At 55.7% G+C, this 23,407-nt stretch overlaps 1 protein-coding gene across 1 annotated transcript; it reads left to right on the forward strand.

The window, feature by feature from the left end:
• The first annotated feature begins 1,504 nt into the window (after positions 1-1,504).
• LOC122375120 (zinc finger CCCH domain-containing protein 13-like) lies at positions 1,505-23,178 on the forward strand. Its single transcript, XM_043354323.1, has 5 exons — positions 1,505-1,640; positions 6,213-8,829; positions 11,791-11,898; positions 12,584-13,954; positions 22,152-23,178. The coding sequence occupies exons 2-4, from the start codon at positions 6,262-6,264 to the stop codon at positions 13,379-13,381; spliced, it is 3,474 nt and encodes a 1,157-aa protein (XP_043210258.1). The 5' UTR covers positions 1,505-1,640; positions 6,213-6,261; the 3' UTR covers positions 13,382-13,954; positions 22,152-23,178.
• The last annotated feature ends 229 nt before the right edge of the window (positions 23,179-23,407 follow it).

The following is a 23,407-nucleotide window of genomic DNA, read 5'->3' on the forward strand; positions in this document are numbered from 1 at the left end:
CTGCACGTACGTACGGACCAGTACGAACACCCAATCTAGTCTGATGGCGTGGGAAGGGCGTATCATACCGCACAAGGCCGTGGTAGCACAGTGATGGGAGTGCGCATCACATAATGAGCCAAAATACCGGCAACCTCGGGCACATGACGCAAAATTGACACATATCTGCCAGTCACGTAGCTTAGGTATCCTGTAGGATAATGGGCTAGACGTTACTGCATCACACTGAAGACATGACTTCAACTAGAACGGTTCACTTAGCGGAGGAGATGTCACTCAATTGAGAGCGGCCGGCTTCAGCCGGAGACTGCGATGCTCGGGAAATCAGTGACTGCATTAGGAACATAAACGTAGCACCGGCTATGCCCGGAGACTGCAACGACGGCTCAGAACCTAACACATCGACAGCGGCGCCGAATCCCTACGGCCTGCGCTGTGAAAAGTTGTTTGATTTCTAGTCACTAGCCGTGACGGACCGTTATAAATGTTTGCAGACTTTCCGTTTTCATGACGTCACCGGCAATTACGCCCTATGGAAAGATGACGGTCATTTGTGCCGGGCGAGGGAACACAGCGAAAACCCCCTCCTTTCGATTAGGGTTGAACGGACAGAGCGGGACGACGCATAAAATATGCTTACGGCGCTACGATTAGCACCGGTGGGGTCAAAATAGGCATTTGTTGCCACTCCTCGTGTCGTTATAGGCACTGATTACAACGTTCCGTGCCACCATAGACATATGTGGCCACTAACCGCTGCACAGAGCCGCTGCTGTACTGTGTCCCCTGTGCTGGGCATTCCCAGCCGTTGGACACGCTCAGTAATATGTCTATTACCCTGGTGCACAGTGGCAATACTTTCCGAGCCGCCAGCCGTGATCTCATCACGGCACGGTCTTTTCTACTTTCGCCAACCGCGGTCTGCCGGTGGCTACCGCGGGCTCGCCGCCGTCGCCGCCGGTTTCCCGGGTGTTGTCATTGTCGTGTGTGCAACATTGCAGTGCACACACGTCCGTCAGGTCCGGTCGCAGAACTCAAAAGCACGGGCCGGACACTGAAATATTTGGAGCCGGACAATAGATGACACCTGGCGTAAAAAGGTGGCTCCTTATGTTGTTACGATTAGCCATCAAGATCCGAGTCTTATTATTTGTCAACTGGCGCGACTCTTTGACACCCTGTAATGTAACCTCTCTATGCGCACTTACGAGTATATCCCATCTACCTGACTGGCGGCTGGCTGCTATATAGAATTAAAACAGGCCACGTAACTTTGGACCGCCCTTGGAACAAATGCTGAAGGATTCAATAATCTATAGACGTGACCAACACCGCTGAACTCATTCCAGTCAACAAAACCACTTCCACCTTATAACCACAAACGCGGTCAGATCCGCCATCGTCCAGGACGGTCGGTGGGCGGCGCCCGGGCCAGCCGCCCCCGCCCCCGCCCCCGGAGTGATGGGCGTGCTGCGCGGCGGTCTCTGACGTCACGGATGATGTCACGGCAGCGGCGCGGCGGCCGTGAGCGGCGGCAGCGTCAGTCGGGTCGGTGTGTCGTCGGTGAGGGGTCGCTGTGAGGCCGGCAGCGCTGACGGCTGCTGAGAGCCACACCTGTTCACGGAGGAGTCCTCAGAGAGGTGAGCAGGGCGCTGGGAGGTAAACACGGGTGATATAGCGGAGAGTGGTGGTGGAAAATGGCAACGGGAGTCAGTGTGAAGCTTGTGAAGCAACATTATGCCTTTACACTTCGTTGCAAATATGTGGGTATTTGCTGATGCACGGTAAAGCGCTGATTTCTTGGTGACTTTCATGATATTAGAGCTAGCGGACCGGGTTGCTATCTTTTCCTGGCATCTGTTCCGTGCGCTGACAATCGCTACCGTTTGTCGGCCTCCTGATTGTCGTAATGTGTAAACAGGCGCAATTTCCTCGGCATGCGATATCTTTTCAACGGCTAGATATCGCAAGCACGTGATAATCGGCTCTGCATGACATTCATATGCACTTTATGCAATTTCCCCCTGAACAGGTGCGCTATGCCTTGGTGATCGGCAGTGGATTCCCAAAGTTTCGCACAAAAGTTGTGTCAAATCTCTTGATTGCAAGTCGTAACGGCTTTTTTCTTTCACTTATCCTACAGTACTGACTCATATCATTGTGCCTATTGCTTTATGTTATTTATGTGCGACAATGAAATGATAAATAATTGTAATTTGATTACACCGATATAATTATGGAGAAATGCGCATAATGCAATAATGCAAACAAAATTATACTGCTCATAGCGTTTCTTTTAAATGGGAACGGCCGGTACGGCTTCCTCTGAGTAGTTAGCAGCTGCAGTCATCATGAGCCCATCCACTAAGTGCTAATTTTCCAAGCCCGCTGTTCTGATGTTCCACATGATCCGTTTCGGAATAAGCAAGCGAGCCCATTCCCTGTTAACACCTTCTCTTGTTCCGTCTCCAACCAGCAACGTCTCCCATCTCGTGCCCACACCGTCTGACGTCTGTTCTTGTGCTGACCCAACTCTTCTTTCCGAGCCGTCCCAACCAACACTAGTCTCCGAGCACTTCTTTCCGAGCCGTCCCAACCAACACTAGTCTCCGAGCACTTCTTTCCGAGCCGTCCCAACAAACACTAGTCTCCGAGCACTTCTTTCCGAGCCGTCCCAACAAACACATAGTCTCCGAGCACTTCTTTCCGAGCCATCCTAACCAACACTTGTCTCTCGTCTCGTCCCGTGCCGTCCCGTGCCGACCCGTATCCCCTCCCGTGCCGACCAGACTCCCGTGCCGTGCCGACCAGTCCCCCGCCCCGTGCCTTCGCCTCAGTGCCAGGGCGTCCACTTATGGACGCGCCACCTCCGTGAAGCCCGGTTCTGGCGATTCCAGCAGACACCGGCGGGCCATTTTGCTGACTGGGTGAACGGACCGTTAACAAGGCGGTTCTCGCTCTTTGAACTTGCAGGCAATAAGTAAGACACTGATTTGCGTTAACCATAAAGCTCAATCCTAAATTTAGGATTACATTATGGCAAAATGTTCTAAAATCATTCATGTATAGAACCACTGTACAATATGCCTACTGACCTAAGATGCCGTTCTGTCATGATTTATTTGCCTCAGGCCAGTGACGTCTAAAAACGCAACAGTTTTGAAATGAAGTAAAACAACTCCGTCCTTGCTTTCTTCTTGTGCGGCGATGATCGCTAAAATATGCTCCAGAAAGCAGGACAGCCAAATTTGATTGAACTTTAATTGGCACTCTCATACTCATCAGACATTACACAACGACTCTCTCGAAAATTATGATCGAAACGTACAAATTTCTTCTAGAGATCGCCGCAGCTGCAAGAGAACGGTATCAGTGTCCCGTCAGCCCTACTTCACTCCCACCAGCTCAGCAGCGGCCGCCTATACTCGAACCACTACCGCCCCTGCACCCCGCCTCCGCACTCACCGCAAACAATCGCTGCCCCGTCACCTGACCTGGCCGCGGCGCCTAACACAGAGTGACGTCACAGTCACGTGGGCCGGCACGGACAGACGGCTGTGCCCGGAGGCACCCACCGCCGTCTGACGGATTGGCAGTCTGCCGAGCCGGACACGGGTTTGGCGGCTTGACCTCAGCAATGGCATGAATTGTAGATGTCCCCTTCGGTTCGGTTGGCTCGGCGGGGAGAGCCGCGGCGTCCGGTCAAGCAGATGGGGAGCTGAGTGACAGCTCAGGTACGGCTAGTACGGCCTTCAGGGTGAACTTCTGCATTGAATGACTGAATAAGACTGTGACGGGCAGTCTGCCTCAGAAGATCGCATAGATATTGTGGGAGAAAGGTTCAACCAACAGCCATGGCACTTTGCTATAAAGATAAATCAAGTGTAATGATCGCCGATACGATCATAGGTCACCTCAAGTCGAGCTTTGAAGCTTTGGCATTTACAAACCGGATAGCTGCAAGGCACGGCACAATTCAGCTGTCTGTACATTTCCCTTATTAGTCTCACGGTGTCAAGAAGTGAATTTGGCACTTACAACACCTAACCAGCAAGCCGTCCAGCGCATGGGTCCCCGGGGTTTCAAAGCAACAAAATATTCATTTGACAATGATGTGGCAGAGTTTGAGTTACGACACGTTTACGGCACCCCTTAGGAGAGTAGTTTCCGAATGTAGACACAGCGGGGTATGCGCTATGACAAATCACGTAGCCAAGTGAGCAGAATGCGATTCACACCCTTCAGTGCGAGCACCAAGGGGTCGGTAAAAGCTGACGCGACCTCCCAAACCGAGCATTAGGAGTCGCCGGGGGCCGTGCGCCCTCCAGCCGATAGCTGCCGCCGTGCTGCGGCTCCGTGGCGGTCCCAGCAGCCGGCGGAGCCCACTGGGTGCAGCCGCCCGAGCCCCACCATCAATAATGCATCGAACAGTACCGCCGGCCGCCGGCGGCGCGGCCAGCCCGCAGCTGAGCCACCGCGCAAACTTCTGGCGGAGAGCGATGGAGATAAATGCAGCAGCGGCGGGGAGCTCTGAACCATGAGCAGCGGTGGCCGGTGAAGGACATACTACGGGATGAGTGCGGGGGAGCCATGGGTGGGCGATGGGGAGGGGGACACTTACGGGTGCATAATCAGTGAAGCGAGGGGATCCACGGGATGAGTATTCCATGGGTGACCGATAGCGAGCGTATAGGTGACCGGCAGCGGGACGTGTGTGCCATGGGTATGAGTGGTCACTTCGAAATCTGTTCTGAGTGTGAGTTCGCCACCGACTAGCCAAGGTGGAGGGTACCGAACGTGAAGGACCTTACCGAACCGGCGCAATGTTTGGACTCAAACACAGCCTAGTCATAGCCCGTGTGAACGGTATTCTCAGAGTCGCATTGAAACTCCACACGCAGCGCAGCGCTGCCGTTTGCAGCCGGATCAAAAGACGCGATATGTTTTATGTAATGCTTGTTCAGCGGCGCCCACCCATTGCAACAATGACATGACGAATGGTCGATCTAAGGAAAACGCAGTGGCTGCCTATAAAGCTTATAACCTATACAGGGAAGCGCTCAAATCGATCGTCCGTTGCACGCTTCGGCGGAATCATGGGATGCGGCGTGGCCCTACGGTGGTCTTTAGTTATCCTGACCGGTGGTGATCTCATCATCAGACAATGCCCCTTTCACCGGCATTAATGCCCAACAGAGATGTGTTCGATGTTTGCAACTACCGGATTAAAAATACCACCATCTGCTGCTCAATGTCCATGCATGCAAATAGCTCTGATCACCACTCCAGCGAACTTACTTAGTAAACAGATGCAGTGTACACGATGACAAACGGCGCTTTCATACGCAAGCATACGGTGCTTCAAAGTAGTTATCGGAACATGTCACCCGTCTATGTCGCCTTCGCCTCGTGACACTGTGAGATGATATCCAATACAGACCGGGATGTAAGCGGTGGAGCGGGATATAAGAGGCCGGGCAGGTGCACATTCCAGCACACGACACACTTAGAGCAGGACAAAGCACATCCCTTTAGACGACACACTTAGCACAGGCCTAAGCCCGGCCCCTTTTGGAACCCAACTCGTTAGCTGGGCATAGTCCGAGGAATAGAGCAGCTACATATCCTTAATAACCCTTCCTAGAGACTAATGACCTGTGGCAGCAGAACCTACATCCTTCTTTGCAATCCTCTGTGCGCAATATCCTTGTATGCATGCACATACATTTGCAATGTCGTAACATGGTGACTTGCGCATTCGTCACAGAACCGACAACGTCTGAACAACTATCATATTGCGCTGTTCATGTCACTGCCCTACTGTTGCATTGCCTAACTTGCATGTTAGGCTGTCACAACGGCGAGTCCCGTTCCCAGAGGTAGCATGTCACCGTGCCGCTCGCTACACTCAACGCTCATGCCAGCTTACTTCCTTCTAAACTTCTTCCTTACACTCGCTTTCACACGACGAAATCTTGTGCTGACAAGGCACTATGATGTCGATTTAGCCAACTATTATCATGCACAGACACAGTTAACAGAAAAGCCGTGTCTTTTATTGCACACTCCATAACATGGATGCAATAATAGTAAAGGATAACTCCTCAAAACTATCGGTGGTTACTGGTTAGGTACCGTCACCAGTCTCTGTCCCCTTCCCCCTCACCTCTCCGACCTGCCCCTCGTGACCGTGCCCGTTCCACTGCCGGCAGGTAGGCCCGCTGCGCCGCCGGCGATGCGCGCGGCGGCAGGCTAGTCGGCATGCCGCGCGAGCTGGCGCCGCCCACGGTGCACCGCTCAGACAGCCAGCGCTCGGACGCCAGCCGCCGGGTGACGTTCCGACGCGGCGTGGACGTTCGAAGGCCCTCCGTAGGTCGCGCCGTGCTGCACCGCCAGCCGCCGCCGGCCAGCGCGGAGGAGGTGGCCCGACAGGCCGAGGACATCATCCGCCAGCTGGACGCCGTGACGTGCGACGTGCGCACCACAGAGCGACCCATCGACAACGGACTGCGGCCAAGCAGGACGCCCGAGAAGTTCGGCTCGCTGAGTAGGGCGTCGCTGAAGAAGCAGAAGAAGAACAAGTCGAGCAGCAGGGCGGGCTCGGTGAAGTCTGTGAGCACCAACACTTTACCGGCACCGGCGCCCAGAAGCAGCAGTCTCGAGGCGGATAAGAATAACATCCTCAAGGCGGAGTCTCTGAAGAGGGAGCGTGCACGCGAAGGAGAGTTCACTCGCCTGCAGGTGAACGGCTTTTTGAAGCGTAGCTCAAGTCAGGTGGATCACCTAAATAACCTGAATAGCCTGAAGGACGGCGACGATCGCTCCAGCTACCCGAACAAACTTCGTCCGTCCAGTGAGGATCGCGACCTTCGAGACAACGAGGTGGACAACCCAAAGAGGCTGAACGGCAAGCTGATTTCTCGACCGGGTCACCGCTCGACACCCACCCTGCCGACTATCCGCATCACCCCCGAGTACGAGGCGCCGCTGAAGACGACCTCGCGGGAGAAGGCGAGCCGACCGAGCATCAAACGCCTGGAGCCAGACACTATGCCACGTCAGGCGCCTCCGCCGAGACCTGACCGCACGCCGGGCCAGTACCGGCCGCTGCACGGCTTCAGCTACATCGGCCGAGAGGACGCCGACATCATCAGCCACTCGGACTCTGTTGAGAGCCGCAGTCGGCGCATTATCGATCAGATCGCCCGGTCCCGCTCCCGCTCGCCAGATGCCAAGCCAGGTCGCACGAAACCGCGGAGCCGGTCCTCGTCCCCCGACCATGTGCCAGGTATGAACGTCCTCAACAGCACTTTCCCACGGAGACTCTACGACCACGAATCGTCCGACGTCGACCCACCGCGGCTGACACGAACCTACAACTACGAACCTCCGAAACTGGAGCGTTCGTACGAGTTCGACTCTCCACCCGTGAGCCGCAACTTCCGCGAGCCGTCGCCACTTCTGCCATCCTCTTTCGACACTGATCCGTTCGACTCTCCGGGCATCCGTGTCATCCGCCCGGACGCGCCACCGGTCACCCACACCTTCCGCTACGAGTACGACTCGTCCGGTGAGCCACGCACTTACCGTGATGATGTGCCGGAGACGCGCACGCGCACTTACCACTTCCAGAGCAAGCCGCCGGAGCCGACTCGTGGCTCGCGCCACGCGGAAGCCACGCGGTCGTACCGGTTCCAGGAAGACGTGCTCGACTCTTCGTTTGAGCAGCGGGACTCACGTCGCGATCGCTACGGCTCCAGCATCGTCATGATCGGAGAGCAGCCGCCTGAGATTGTCACGACCACCGGCCGTCGGACAGACAGACCCGTAGAGAGGCCGAACGAACGTTCGCCCCGGCTCAGCACAGTCAAGGAGGGATCCATTCCCAGTGACGAGGAGCAGCACTACCGCGCACCCCGCGGTGGTGATCTTTACAGCGTCCCTCGGCAGAGCTCGCCCAGAGAGACAGAGAACGTCATCCGTCTGTCTGTGAGCGGCAGCCACAGCAGCGGTCCGGAGCCCAGCGACTCGCGCAGGGTTGACCGTCAGGTATCTTCCGGTTTCGATTTGTCCCCCGATCGACCGCGGATCAGTCCCAGCGAGACCACCGAGCGTCGACGCTCCGAGAGGCGAGATGAGCGACGGGATGAGAGGCGAGACGAGCGACGGGACGAGCGGCGCACCGAAACCATCAGGACACGGCGCGTGGACACGCGTCGCGCCGACGCGTCGACCCGCCACGTGAGCAGCTCATCCGAGTCGCCGCGTCGCCGCGACTCGCGTGACCCATCCGAGGAGCGCCGACCACCTCGCACCGTCAACGGCCACCGACGCGATGTCAAGGAGACACGCGAGACACGTGAGACGCACAGCAAACGCGACAGCCGCGACCGCGACAGCCGGGACCGCGAGAGTCGAGATCGCACCAGCCGCGACCGGGAGAGCCGAGAGCGCGAGACAGGCACCCTCGGCAGGGCGCGCAAGCGCGTCGAACGCGACCGCCAGCACGACGGAAAGCACAAACACGACCGCAAGAAGAACTTCGAGATCAAGTTCATGTACGACGACGAAGAAGAGCCTTCCGATGTGCGTCTGGCCAAGTTCACTGAGTTCCGTGGTAGTGACGAGGAGGGAAGCTCCGCGAGTCCGCAGAACGGTCGGCGCCGGCGGCAGGGGGTCGACGAGCCCGACAGCGGCTCGTGGCGGCCGCACAAGGACACCCCGGAGACTTTCATCACCCGGGTGGAGAGCAGCCGCACTCAGACATCCGAGAGACGCGACGGTCGCGAGCAATCGCCGCGGCCCCGCAACGGAGACAGGGACCCACATGTGAGTACCGAGCAACGGAAGTGCCATCTCCCGACAGCAGAGAAGGGAGGGGCTGGGAGGTGTGTGGGTGAAAGCCAGAACGGAGACAGTGGCTAGGTTCGTTAGTGGTACTGCGCTAGCTACCCACATTCAATGAGGTCCTCTTTGCGGTCTTTGTTCTTCGGAGGGCGAAAAATTGTTGTAGGCATATTTCTTCATTGATCCACAGCATACCTACATTTATCGTTATAAATAGTATACAAAAGGTGAAGTGAGCGATTATCTACCGTCAGGTTGAGATGCATGGCTATTTGTCATAAAAACATGAAGGTTTAACCAAATAAGCATTCGTAAGACGCATACGAAAATGACAAGTGAACTTCGTAAGGGCGATTCAAGTGTCAAAATACGTGAAAAATGGCATCCTTACCGTTGCGCTCAGCTGAAAGAAATGCTAATGCACCACGTATGGCTTCTATTCGTCTGGATTTACAATGAACTTTAAACATTGCCAGCCAAATGAGTTTTCTTTATTGTCCCTTCACTGCTCTAGAAGGAACACATAAATCATGTGCAGCAATAAAACGCGAATCCTTGATGAGACGGTGTGCCAGATGTTAAAGACGATAAGCACATAAATTGTTTGTGCAATTAGAGGCGAACAAAGAACAAAATTCACCACTTTAAATGCGACCACGGACCGTTATAAACGTCCCTCATATGAGCCGTGGCAAAGGCTCACGTAGAATAAGTGATTTGGACTTCTACGCTCAGACCTCCCCTTCTCATTGTGGTTCCCTTTCACAAGCGCTGAAAATTCATAGGAAAACCCGCAAATGGGAGGGTTCATGGGAGTCTAAGATCAATGCTGACTGAAAAATTGACTCAGTGGTCGCGAGGAAATTTAACAGGAGCTTGCCAAAGATATGACCACCCATACCGGTGTCGTGTCAGATCGGTTACGAGAGTATAGGTATCTGGAGCAAGTGTTTAGTACGGAGTGAACGATGCGGAGCGAATCTCGGCTCCGTCTGCCCCTCACTCGTCCCCACCGCCCACGACATTCGTCCGCCGACCGGCCGGCCGACCTCGGCTGCAAAACGACCGTAGAGCGGCCAGTTGTGCAGCGGTGCCGCTCATAAATGCGGCGGCAGTGGTGGCCAGTCGACACGCGATCGAGCCGAGCGGGGCCGTGGTGGTCGGGGAGGTCGGGCGGGTTGGTGGAATATGTATAATGGGATTTCAGGATTTCAGGGGGCACACGGGGATTGTCGCCGGTGCCTGTGTGACCTGTCCGCTCCGCACTTATCATGCATCACAATTTTAATATTTCTCGTACAAAATGGTTTACAGCTGGAAATTTTGTATCCGTGGAATCGATAGCAAGAGCGGACAGAAAGAAAAGAAAGAGAGGGGAGAGAGGGAGAGAGAGAGAGAGAGAGAGAGAGAGAGAGAGAGAGAGAGAGAGGGAGAGAGAGAGAGAGAGGGAAGAAACGAGGGGCTGGGGTGATCATGGAGCATTATTGCAAGTTCACTGAGGTTTGCGGTTTCTAGCAAACACGCCAGCTTGTTGTAGAAGCCCAGAACCGGGGCACTAAAACGACCCTCAGAGCACACCACTCGTGCCATCACCGTCAGAGAGCGCTCCATGAAAAATAACAATGCATTCCGACCGGTATTAGATCGCTCCAAATCACGCAGCCGTTAAATCGTATATCGACCTAATCTGGCACATCTTCGTCTCAATTCGACGATAATCACCTGTGCTGCTGCATAAAATGGGCGCAGCGGCCGGCGCCTTACGGGAGACAAAGGAACAGCGCTGGGGATAGCAATGAGTGATGACGGTCGTCAGTGCGCCCCACGCTGGCCTGGCACCTAGGCTCGGCGCATAGCGCAGTCAGCACCGGTCTCGGCTGACGACCGAGGGTGTCGTCTCGGTATATACCGGCGCAGTCGTTTTCACAAGAAGGCCAGCCATAAAATGAGCGATTGTTCCATAGAACGGCGCAGAAATTGAAACAGAAGCTGGATGAACATTTATTTGACGAAATTCCGCTGCACACACGTAAAGGCCAATAAATCGTTATCGCGGATAGCAACTCACAATATGTCAGTATCTTACGATATCAAACATAGTGGCCCTGCAAAACTGTACGCCATTTAACGATTAGTCATGAGCCTTGGTCAGCTCACGCACCACGCGACCTCACTCGTCCTTCCTCCGGCTCGGGACGTACACGTTACGCACACACTCTCACGCGAGCAGAATGTTAATGAGCCCCGCCGGTACATGTGCGTGTGCTCATTTGCAATTTAACGCGGCTGTTGCGTAAGTGTTCGCGATTATCAGCGACATCCCCGCACGATACGAGCACACGCATCGAGTGTGGACATTTGTCGACAGTTTGTTTCTGTTGTTCCGATGTAGTTTTGCAGTGCACATGCAAGGTGCTGGGCTACCGTTGGTGAGGTCGTTCTTACCTAGCGAACACCGAGCGGTGCGCCGCGTGCTATCCGCAGAATGACGCTGGGAATGCATTGAATGGACGAGACGCGTGTCTTAGGCGCTGTGATAGCACACTGATGAGACAGCCGGAATGTGCCGTCTAATAATGTCGTACAAGTATGGTCATATATAGGCGGGAAAGGAACTATAGAGATCGATTTATAATTCGTGATTCTTATATTTTGCTCTTTGTGATTAGTCAAGTTGTCGAAAGCACGTTTTTATTCTTCCAAGCGTAAATGCTTGGCGCAATTCCGCTCGAATTCAAACCAAATACTATCGGACGTTCCAGCACAAGAATTTATAGTTACATGTAGGCAAAAAAACAGTTCAACATATGAGCGTTTTACATTGAACGGCAACGGGTATTGTGGTAGAAAAGAATGTTCGACCAGCATTGCACCAGACTTCGTCCTCATTAGCAGGCGAAAACTTCCATTTCCCTTCCCAGCTCACTCTCGGCATCATTTCAGGGCGAGTGGTCTTCTCGCACGGACGAAGACAGGGTCGATGGGGGTCACCGACGCTCTGAGAAGGTCAAGGTCACGCGGCGTTCCGAGGCCACCAGCCGTGAGGACAGGGTGAGTTCCAAATCCCACCACAGCGCTGCGGACGGCGAACAGACTGAGACGGTCTGCGCTCCGTGACTTGGCGCCTGCCAAGTCACGGAACAGCGCTGGGGATAGCAATGAGTGATGACGGTCGTCGGCGCGCCCCACGCTGGCCTGGCACCTATGCTCGGCTCATAGCGCAGTCAATGAATTTTGCCCTTCAGCCTCCCGGACCTTATGAGGATGGCACGGGGCAGGCCGGACCCACGCCCCTAGCTGCGGTACTCCGCCCAGTCACGATCGTCTAGTCGTAGACAAGCCATTGCCGGCCGGCCGGCCTGACAGATGTTATCTGTAATGGATTTGTCTGCCGACCACAATACGCCATTTTTGGTCTGGATTAAAAGACCGGACATGGGATTATCTTACACAGAGACCTTGATAATGCTAATGCTCAACGCGTACCAAAGCCGCATAATCTGTTCTTCAATCAAGTTTTCACGCAGTGAATCGCGGTAACTGCCAGCTGATTCATTCAGTTTCCTTGAGATTTAACCGAGAAAGAAGTCCTCATTGCTTGAAAGCCTCTATTTGACAGTATGATTCATAAATGTCGCTAAGAGCTGGCGTATCATGCACATGCCTAATTTCGATGCCCTATTGTATAGGTAATCAACACAGTAACTACACATTTGTTATGTAAATATTTTGCCAGGAGAAGCCGCGCTCATCGGTCTCCAGCGACGAGACGAAGCGGCAGCGGTTCAGAGCGCGGTCCGCATCGCCCGACCGACAGTCCCGCGAGAGGTCTGCTGACCGGTCACCGGAAAAATCAACGGAGAAACCGAAAAAGAAGGGGTGGCTGTCGGCCACTCTCAGCCGACTGGACCTGAGAAAATCCTCCGACGAGAAGCGCCGCTCCAACTCGCCGAAGCGGCGCGGATCGCACTCTCCAGACCCGAGAGGAGGTTCGTTTTCACCCGACCGACCGCTGGAGATGAGTCGGACGAGCGCCGAGCGCCGGGAGCGGCGGACCACCAGCTCGGGTCACGGCACCATCAGCCGCCGGCGGGACGGTCGCTCGGTCAGCAGGGACAGCCACGGCACCTCTGACGAGCGCGCCCAGGTATCATCGGACCGCGAGCGGGCGCCACGCCGCTCCCGCGAGCGTCGCTCCGACAGTCGCGAGCCTCGCCGCCACCCTCCCGCCGAGAAACGCGACTCAAACCGCTCCAGCGACCGCGAGAGTCGCTACCAGAGCGACACTCAGGAGCGGCGCACCAGCCGGAACACCGCCGAGCGGCACACACGGCGGAGAGACGAGCGCAGCAGCGGCGGGGCGGCCGGCCCGCCTCGCGCTCCGCCAGCTTCTCCCGGCGCTACCCGGGGGAGGACGAGGTCGACTCGGGGCGCAGCGGCACCGGCAGGCGACCACCCAGCCGGCGGCCGAGTGCGGCCGGCACCGGCCAGCGGCGCGGGCGGCGCAACTCGCACAGCGTCACCTCGTCCCTGAACAGCAGCGGCAGTGAGCCGGCCGGACCGGCGGCCAGCCGCACAACGGCGAGCGGCGAGCGGTCCGTCTACCTGCACGCCACCACCGTGGCCGACATCCCCTCACCGGACGGAGCCGCGGACACGACGGCCGCCGACAGCGAGCCACTGCCCACCGTCGAACGACGCAAGGTCTCCCGGTCCTTCTCCATGCTGACACCGTTCCGACTGAAACATCCCAACGACAAGACCATCAACTATGACAACGATCGCAAGGAAAGTCGCGACTCGCGCGACGGTGTGCGCAATGGAGGAGACGGCCGTGCCAGCGGACGACCGCCCCGCGCGCCTCGACCGCACCGCGACTCGAGGGACGAGTTGGAGAACTCTACCGAGCGGTCCCCCGACCGCCACCGGGACCGAGACCGAGACCGAGACCGAGACCGGGACCGGGACCGGGACCGAGACCGGGACCGGGAGAGGCGAGACAAGGAGCGTCACGCGGTGTCGCGGTCATCCAGCTTGCCCAAGGGCTCCCGGTCGGCGTACCGCAGCGAGGACCGGCCGGCGCGGTAACCGACATCAACGCCAATAGGTGAGTGCCGACTGCCGAATGTCCCATATGTCATTCACCACTCGTAATTCATTTACCACCCTGGTGCCGACTGTCACCTTCAGCGCCCAAAGGCAACTGCTGACCGCTCTCAAGCCGCTCACAGTACATACATAGATCAGTCACTTCTCATGGGCTAGTCACCGTTGCCGAACTTCCAAAAGAGCCCATAGACAATCGACTAGTGTCATTCCGTAGACCCGTTTCGACAGCTCCATCGATCAGTGTCAATGACCCACTGTTTCGCCGAAGTGAGCACAACCCACACAATGCGCCCAAAACGTAACCGCAGGCCGACCACAAGGTAGCCAGCAATGCCAAGCGCACTGCTGCAGCGCTGGAACATTTTAAATTGCCGTCTTTGGTGTATGATACCACGCTTGTTAGTTTCTAGAGCAATATTGTGGCGGCCCCATTCTGGCACGCAACAATATGTGGGATTCTGTCCATGTTCTTCATGTCACATGTGCCTGCAATGCCATGCTGCACTGTACCAGCGACTACACAATACTTCGCTCGCACAGTGCGGCGCTGATGGCTCGCGCATTTCACCTTCGTTGTAGCTTATACCTACGGCGCTACCCTTATAGCGTGATCCATACCACTGTTTGTCTTACAGTGAAACGTTGCAACCATGCTTCAGCACTCATTCATTCTAGTTTTCATCGTGAGCGTGTCACATGCATCACACGAGAAAGCAAGAATCACTCATGCATCATACAGGGAGCCTACCGAGCTATACATACTGCACGGACTTTCTGCGTACCTGGCAAATTCCATTGCCATTTTAGGCGGCGTCTGCGCCTCGGATGTGACCTATTAGCCATTGTTTTCGCTGGCCATATCTGCCGCGTCAGTCATCCAGGAGGCTGCGTGCCTGCGGACGCCTCCGTGCATCACGTCACTAGTTCATTGATGACGTCGCACACACTGGAGGCGGGGTGACGTCACCAGCCGGCTGTGCACCGTCTGCCCCGCCCCTCGTGTGTGGGCGGCCCTGCCATAGAAGGTCGGCCGCCCGCCGCCCGTTCGGCCGGTCGGGCGGTCCGGAAAGGCGATTGGCTCCTATGATGTGTGAGCGGCTGTCGGAGGTCATCTGCGGTGCGGGGGATACCGGAGAGGCGCGGGCGAGGTCGGGTCGGTGGGGAAGGTAGTCGGGTGGAGTCACATCCATAGGATGAGATGGTCAGCGACAGAGCAACATTGCTGTCGAAAGGAGACAGAAGCCTGAGTTGGGTCTTCGCGCTCTCAAATTTCAGAACCACTCCGAGCGACCAGTCGGCTGCCAAACAATGCCGGAAGTATTCGCTTCCGCCGCCCAGCGCCGCCGGAAGTATGCGGACCAAGGTGCCGGCCGCTGCCCGTGTTGACACGCAGGTCAAACTAGCGACGTGACCGGCATCAGGAGGGAGCCTCCCGACCGGCAGTGTAGCGTGTGTGGCCGCACTATCCCGCCAAAGAGCGGCGGCGGCCCTGTTTGCCCGGCTGAGCCGACGGCGGACCCGCCGGGCGACATCGTACCACGGAGTGAACAGACCGCCAGAACCGGGCCCCAAGGCTGATTGCACTGCAAATCGCCCTTGAGATCCGCGCTAACTGCGCCCGATGCTACCGCTGATGTGCTGGCCAGTAATGATGGATAGTGGCCGGTCCGTAATGTGGGTACGCTTCGCTGGCTGCCAGCAAAATTCCAGCACAGCTCAGCTGATAAATCATGTCAGCGTCATGGTTGTATGTAAAATTGTATTCGCCTCGGCACAAATCACACTGTCCCAGTTCCGTGGTCATGCTTTATGACGATGGCAAGTCCTGTGACGACTAATGAGAGATAAACACATTTATCTTTCTTTACGGTTCGTTAATGAGGACGTTTGTTCTGTTACACTAGATCAAGTCCAAGCACGCCAATCTTGCTTACTATGCATCTGATAGCGGTAGACATACCGGTTGATTACATGTAACAGGGGATAAGGTTATCCACCCAGGTAACCTCACACCATTCGGCACTTACGGGCGAACACGGAACAAACACGAGCAGGCAATGGGACTCTTCTAGATACCATCGCGCCTAACAGATGTCCCTGTGTGTTGGCACCTCTGAGTACAAGTCTCCGGGATGCCATCGGTCTTTCTCACCGACTGGTAGCGGTGCATTTATCTCGTCCGTTTCGTCTCAGATGACCGGCTCCCAGCCTGCCCTCTCTCCCTCCCGGTAGAGCAGGGTTAGCTGGCGCGGCTCGCGCCGAATACGGCCACATTTGATGACGCCATCGTCACCCTGAGGTTAGCTGAGGTTACCTGAGGTCAGCCCAGCCACCGGCTGGCTGACCGGCGCCGATGTCATAACCTCTACATTCTACAATGGGTGACAGTGTGGGAGAAAAAGACGGTCAGACGCCTGGGCAATGGATCAGGTATAGGTGACAAAGTATCTTCAAAGGACTAGCACTGATTCGAGAAACGATAATCGCCTCATTAATACTAATCTTCAAAGCCAATCTGCTAAGAGTTTGAAGGGTCTACCATAACACAGATGTCTTGTTCATCTTTTTTATGCCGAGTCACACAAGCCCTCCTTGACCTAGAGTCGGCGCTGCCCATTTAAATTTGCACACGCAGATGGACTGTCGGCAGGCTGTTATAGTCGCCAAGCTGCCAGTCATCAGCAGACGCTGTCACTGTCATACCTACTATTATATATCTGGCAGTTTGCAGTACGCACTGGCACTATACCGGGCGGTTCATGGAGTGCAGGACAGCACATCAGTCACCAAATAGACAGTCACAGCACTGTCCAGCGCCAAACGAGGCTGTATAATGTATATCCGTCGACTCGACATTGTCACAGGGAGCTGTGAGATGGTGTATAGCGCATGCAGCTGTGGGGAAGTCCAGCAAGCAGCTGTGGGAACAAGCAACTCAAGTAGCCTCAAGCACATTCGGTGTTAACCGCATTCGGCACTCTGCCGCAGGATAAGGGATGTCTGTCAGGTCAGCTAGTTATTGTACTGGGAAGCAAACTGCCAACTGTTCCATTGCGCACGTGTCAGTCACGCTAGAACGGCGAGAGACAGACCCCATCCCCAGCCTGTGCTCCATGACCCCGACTTTGGCTGACTCTGAGCGGACACTAGTCGAGCCGCCCGCTCAGCCCGGGTCAGACGGCTGCCCCAGCTCCGGTGTGGGTGTCTGAATGGGACCAGCTCAGCGGTGACCGCCAGGTCGGGTCTGGGTCGGTGACCCGGGCAGCGCTCCGGCTCACTATCAGGCGGCGCCTCTCAGCCCACAGAACAGGCGTGAGCCGTACCACTCATGGTTGGCGATACCATCTACATATATGCATGTGGAGCAGCCGGGCGGCCGCATTTGGACGCGCTCTCAAACGTTCTGCCGAGCTAAATGCCAAGGCGCGGCTGGTGTTTGAGGGGTGACCCTGGGAACGGCCCAGTATAGCTCAGCCATATCAGATACAATGCTAGAACCCGGGATGAAAATGAGCATTGGGCTTTGCTCTCATGGCGTTCCACTCTTCAAGCGGAACGCCTTACCTTTCAACGATCGGTGAATGTGTTGCTCTTGATCACACATATATGGCATTCTGTGTATCAGATGTCTGCAATCTCCACAATACCAGTTTCGAAGCACACCGCCTTATTTGTTTATCCTCTGCCAGCCCAAATATTCGATTTACGCGTATCGTATTCAGCTCAAACAGCCATGTGGCCTCAGTTTCCGCGTTCGACAAAGTTGCCTCACGTGCGCGCACTGAGCGTGCAATAGTTACGGGTTCCTTCACCTTGTAAGGATGCGAGACGCCCCGGCCACAGCCGCGGCCGACGGACCGCGCGCTCTGGCACAATGCATGGCTGCATTTGATAGCCGGGCCCGTGTCATGCAGAATACTCGACATAACTGCGGTTGGAAAGGTTCTTGCGATGCGGTGGCATTTTACGACTTTGTGATAAGCATGTTTTGTCAGTCATTTGAGAAAAATGAGCTGAATGAATTTCAAACCAATGATAAGCGTATGATAATACGTTCCATGAAATCGGTTCTGGTTTACGTAGTTGTTTTCGCCTCAGCTTTATGAACCTCGCTTGCATGCAATACCCGCGCCCCGTTATAGTGAAGGAGGCGTGGGATCATAGTGGGCACTCTCCCCGTTTGGGCGCCCCTCCCGACCGGTCGCCCTGTGCTCCCGACAGACCACGGTCGGTGCTCTCACCGGCACACAAAGACCGTATGATTTGGTCCTGATTGGCGTGGGACAGACACCTCCAGCCACCGTGGAAACTCGATGGGAACATCCAAACCGAACAGTTATTGCAATGAGCAGTGAGCAATGAGCATGCTTGGAACTGTTTTGACAAGATGTTTGCGCTGTGCAACCGAGTGATTTTGTTGCTAAAGGCGTTTGTCGTCCAATGTTGATTATAATTTATAGAAGAAGCAATGATTTGCTGTGTTTCATAAAACAGGCATGCCCATCCATCTAATACCTTATCACCACATCGATAAATTTTCACAAAGACTCACTGAACTATTGCTGGAGGCATGTAACATCAACCACACGTTTCTATTAGCGAGGGCCGATTGACCAGCATGCGGGACGCAAAGATCAAGCACCTCGACTATTGTTCTGTTCATCATTGAAGTCTCCCCCCGATAGTGCTCTAGTCTGAGCTGCAGGCTTTCAGTGCTGGTGGTTTGCTATTCGTTGCAGTCTTTCAAGGATAGTGTTTTGGTCCCACTTGCAGTCTCTTACGGCTAGTGTTATGTTCATCGTTGCAGTCTTCTTCGGATAGTGTTTTGGTCCTACTTGCAGTCCTTTTGGTGTTAGTGTTGTGTTTTATGTTGTAGTCTTTCATGGATACTAAGCGACCTTCCGTTGCAGTCTCCTCCGGTTAGTGTCGTGTTCCTTCTTGCAGTCTCCCAAAGCTGGGCTCCACGGCATTTCTATCGCAATCGCCGCAACAGACCTTCTATCGCGATGTGTCTGTCTACTCTTGGAGTCCACAGCACTTTCTGTTTATTTCAAATTATACCGTGTGAACAGATACCGATGTCTGTCGAAAACAAATAAACTCTACGGGTCGTGAACACATGCATGCTGCGGGTATTGGCAATTAGCGATTACGATCCAGAAAAAGAGCATTGGTGTCCAGGGAAGGCTTCCAAGTTCCAAAAATGAAGGTAGGTATTTCTGGCAGACAATGCTTAACATTAGCCGAAGCTTCTGTTAAGTTGCTTTTATGCATCCCAATATCTAAATTCCTTGCATGACAGCAGCTGAGGCGGCATCCATACTCAAAGCAGCCACTTTCGAAATATGCATCATTGGACATTGAGACGACCTTGACTAAACCATCACATACATGTGAAACCCACGACCAATCGAGATGACCTACTTCCCCAGTCCAATGCCACGTCCGATCACGTCCTAAGGACGAGGCACACCCCTGAATGACAGGCGCGGCACTTCCTGACACAGCCGGCTAGTCTGACCTCGACAGCCAACGCGAACACCCCTCCACAAAACCGTCCGCAGTCGGAGCACCAGTGCTCACACCGGCTCCAAACCGGCACTGAACATTTGTTGACCGGTGTTGAAGCCTGTGACGACGACCCGCGGTTGTCAGCCCGCCGCGGGCCGTGCAAGGGGTCACATTGGTCACAGATGTCCGGCCGTCGCCGCCGCCGCCCTCACCCAAGGTCGCGCGGCGGCGGCGGCGGCCGAGTGGGACGCGGCTGACGGACGGCGGCGGCGGCGGCGGCGGGAGCACGGCCTATGGATGATGTCGGGCATGGTCCCAGCACCGGGTTTTGATGACCTGACGGAGAAGGTAGTAGATCGTACTAACTACAGCTAACACCTGGCTGACGTAGTGATCGTTGTCTTCGATACCCAAAACGGCACTCAGAAAGGGTAGCTGGAATCGCGTGCACATCACGTGCTTCTGACACGTGCTCACGTGAATGGCTCTTCTACTCCTCACCTCCGCTCAACACTATTGACTGAAACATGCAATGACACTCTCAAGCTACCTGAAACCTCACACAACCCTATCACAGTTGCGAATTAGATAGCGGGCCCGTCTAAACAAGCACCCAGCGGGTATCAGTCACATCTGCTACCCGAGGCCGTCCCGCAGCGGTGAAGAGCGAGACCCACTCCGTGAGACCGCTCTGGACGAAAGGCTTTGTATGGAACTCGTCAACCAACAACTGGCGAGACAAAGCGCCAGTTCCGCGGCGTACGCCACACAAACGACTCGTAATGGCAGCCGACCCTCCGTGCCGACGCCGCGGTACCCAGAACGGTTTGTTCAGCCGGCTGACTGCAATGCTAAACGGATGTCACTTGCTGTGACTGTCGGGTAAGATGGGGTAAACAGCCGAGGGTACGGGAAGCTTAAAGCCCGTTATTTGGATGTACGGAGTTCTTCTGTCGGGCTTCCGTCTCTATCGATCTGACTGAAGGTCATGGTGTAGGCGTCAGCCACCCAAATAGGATGACATGGCGGAGGCAAAACTAGCTGACGAGCGCTGGGCGTTCCACATAGTCAGCCCAAACAGATAGTGTTTCACACATGACGGACGCTGGAAGCTCGGGCGCAAAGACTGGCGTTCGCAGCTCGTTTTTACCACGTAGCTGACAGTGTAAGTGGAAGCACTCGGCTGAATGTGTGCAATTGGATCTGGAAAATCCACTGACACACAGCCGGCACCAATGGTGCATTCGACCGATAATGATAGGGGAATGACTGCCGATGTTGTGTTGATGGCTTACATCCGCGTCACGGCTTCTGGGATTCAGCCAGCTCCGGAAACACACAACTTTTTGTGTTCAATTTCGTCTTTTCATTCATTGGTGTAACCCATTCACCTTGGAACTTGGAGTGACTTCTGATTCGGCTAATCCAGTTAGCCATGACTTGGCACATCTTCGCCTCGGCACGTGCCGTGGGTATTACCCCTGTTCAACAGACGGAAAGCACCACCCGCCAGGAAATATTGGCACACCATACGCCGAACATGTATGAGACTTCGAACTCCTCTAAAAAATGTTTGATTTGTGGAAGACTTCATTGGCAGGATAAGCTTCAGACTGCATGTGCAAGAACATGTGTCGTGCCCTCATCATTACCAGCCACTTGGCTCGGACTGTCGGTATCTTCACCATCTCTAGGCAATACAGAGTGGACGGTCGCCCCGTTTCACGTCACCACAATTATACCTCCCGTCAATCAGCTTGTCAGTGGATTCGATCCCCGTCTGGCAGGTGCCGGCTGGTAGCACCGCACAGCTGTCAGCAGCAGGCCGAGCCCTCCACACGGGCCCACCAGCCAACCAGCCCACGGCTGCAGCCGCGCTCCGCGCCGCCAAGGTCTCGGCCCCCGCGGCTGGATTCGATGGGCGATGCAGCGCCCCTCCCCGGCCCTACCAACACTCCCTCCCGCGCGCTGCAGCCGTGGGTCGAACTGAGACGCCGCTCCGGATAAACAGTCGCCGACGTGCGCCGCCCACACGGCGCGTCCCGAGACGCCGTCAACGGTGTCACAACATCCGCTGCGCTCGCAGAGGCACGGACGCCGAGGCCGTATCGCTACCCCCAATCTGCGATATTTTTTTTCTCCGCAGTTTGGCAGAACGATAGCATGTTGGGTGTTTTTATTAGGCGGGTCTGCTTTCTGTGCTGAGTATAGAGCAGGTGCAGCGCCACAGCCGCCGCCGCTGGCGGGCCGGGTGGCGGGCCCACGAACCATATAAGACGAGCGGCCCGCCCACTGGGCTAGTTCGCGCTGCTGCCGCTGTGCAGCGCCACCGTCACGGCCGGTCGCCCGACGGCCTTCTGAGGTCAAACGAGCGCGTTCGGGTGCTGTTTTGGCGGCGCAGCGCGCTGCCAGGCGCTGTCACCATGGCGGGACTGGGTCGGGGTGAAGCACGGCGGCACTGGTCACACGGGCACGTCATCAGCTTCGCACTAAAACGGGTTGAATCACACCAGCTCGGACATGGAATATCCAGGATCGCGTACTTACAAGGGAACCAAGTTATTGCATCTATTGCATTTTCACGAATGATATCTTAGTGTGTTGTTATAAGAAAAAATCATGTCCATCCTGTTTTCAACATTTCATGCATGCAGTTCTTATAACAATTCGTTCCTTCTTTCCAGATATTCCCACTGATGGTGCTACCTTCGCCAGCTGCCAACGTCAACAGCAGGCTCGGGGGAGTCTCCGCGTCACTCTAGTCTCCCTCTGTGCTGTGGGAGCGGATACGTCGCCGGGAACACACGGGTCAGGACGATGAAGGTAACCCCGTGGCGGCCGAGACAGCAGCGACCCAGCTACCACTCAGCTCAGCTACAAACGCAACAACTGTGAGGAGCAGTCGGGACCGACGCGGGGCACGATATCCGGGCCGGGACATCGTCCCTTACCGGCTGTGACCTGAGCGCCCCACTGCCCCCTCCCCCTGGCCCCAGCTGCCGTCTCTCGCAGCCGCTTGCCCCGCGGCCGTTGCGTCAGAAGAGCCCCGGGCACTGCTTCTTGTGCGGCGGCCGCGCGCTGACCCGCCGCTCGACCCGTGACCCACCGGTGACCTGTGACCTGCCCCTGACCCCGTGGGACCCGTGGGACACGCACTTTCACTAGCGCGTCGCATCTACAGCGCGCGCGGCCGAGAGCCACAACACTGCCGCTCATCAGTCCGCAGAGCCGTCAGACAACTCAGACACCCACGAGGGACCACTGTCACTGCCTGTGGGACTCAAGGCTCGGGAGCGGCCAGGTGAACCCGTAACGTGCCCCAGCTGTGAGACAAGGCGCCGCCACACTGCCGCCGAGCCCATGTTCTGAGCTGCTGTTTGACGATTCGGTGTGAAGAGTGGTTATCCCTGTGGTGCTATGACCGTGGAGCCCCCGAGGCTGAATGGCGACCTTGGGGCGACCCTGGGGGAGTTTTCCCTCCCTGAAAACGTTCGGAGCGGCCGGGCCGCGTGTTGTCAGTCTTGCAGGGACTTTGTGCTAACCGGGCGTGCTGGCTGGCTGGCACTAATCGAGCGTCCGTGGCAGTCGGTCCTCACTGCCGCGTGGCCACTTGCCTCTGAGCTTGTTGTTAACCGTGATTAACGTTGTGTTCTTGTTTAAGCCTTCCCTGATGTGTGACAATACAGAATCGACTAACGGGAAACGCCGACAGCCGGGTTTGTTGAATTGTGCTTTCACCGAGCGGTACTGTGCAACGGCGCCTACTGACATCTTACACATCCAGCTACCGGGTTTCTCCTAATCTGCATTGAACTTTGGCAACATTGCCGTGGGGGCGCTACTCTATAGTCTGAACAGAACGTCCATTGGTCATGCACACTAGTTAGCATTCGTCAAGCGACGTTTATTTGCAGTAGTCCCGACGGGGACTGCCATGACC

The sequence above is a fragment of the Amphibalanus amphitrite genome, unplaced genomic scaffold (genome assembly GCF_019059575.1).
Source record: "Amphibalanus amphitrite isolate SeventyFive unplaced genomic scaffold, NRLGWU_Aamphi_draft 001779F_arrow, whole genome shotgun sequence".
Taxonomy (NCBI): domain Eukaryota; kingdom Metazoa; phylum Arthropoda; class Thecostraca; order Balanomorpha; family Balanidae; genus Amphibalanus; species Amphibalanus amphitrite.

What these genes read in the sequence shown, in the direction of transcription:
- LOC122375120 (XM_043354323.1), top strand. Translation starts at nt 6,262, where the DNA reads ATGCCGCGCGAGCTGGCGCCGCCCACGGTGCACCGCTCAGACAGCCAG. An exon ending in ACGGAGACAGGGACCCACAT is followed by an intron (nt 8,830 to 11,790) that starts GTGAGTACCGAG and finishes GCATCATTTCAG; the next exon opens with GGCGAGTGGTCTTCTCGCAC. An exon ending in CCACCAGCCGTGAGGACAGG is followed by an intron (nt 11,899 to 12,583) that starts GTGAGTTCCAAA and finishes ATATTTTGCCAG; the next exon opens with GAGAAGCCGCGCTCATCGGT.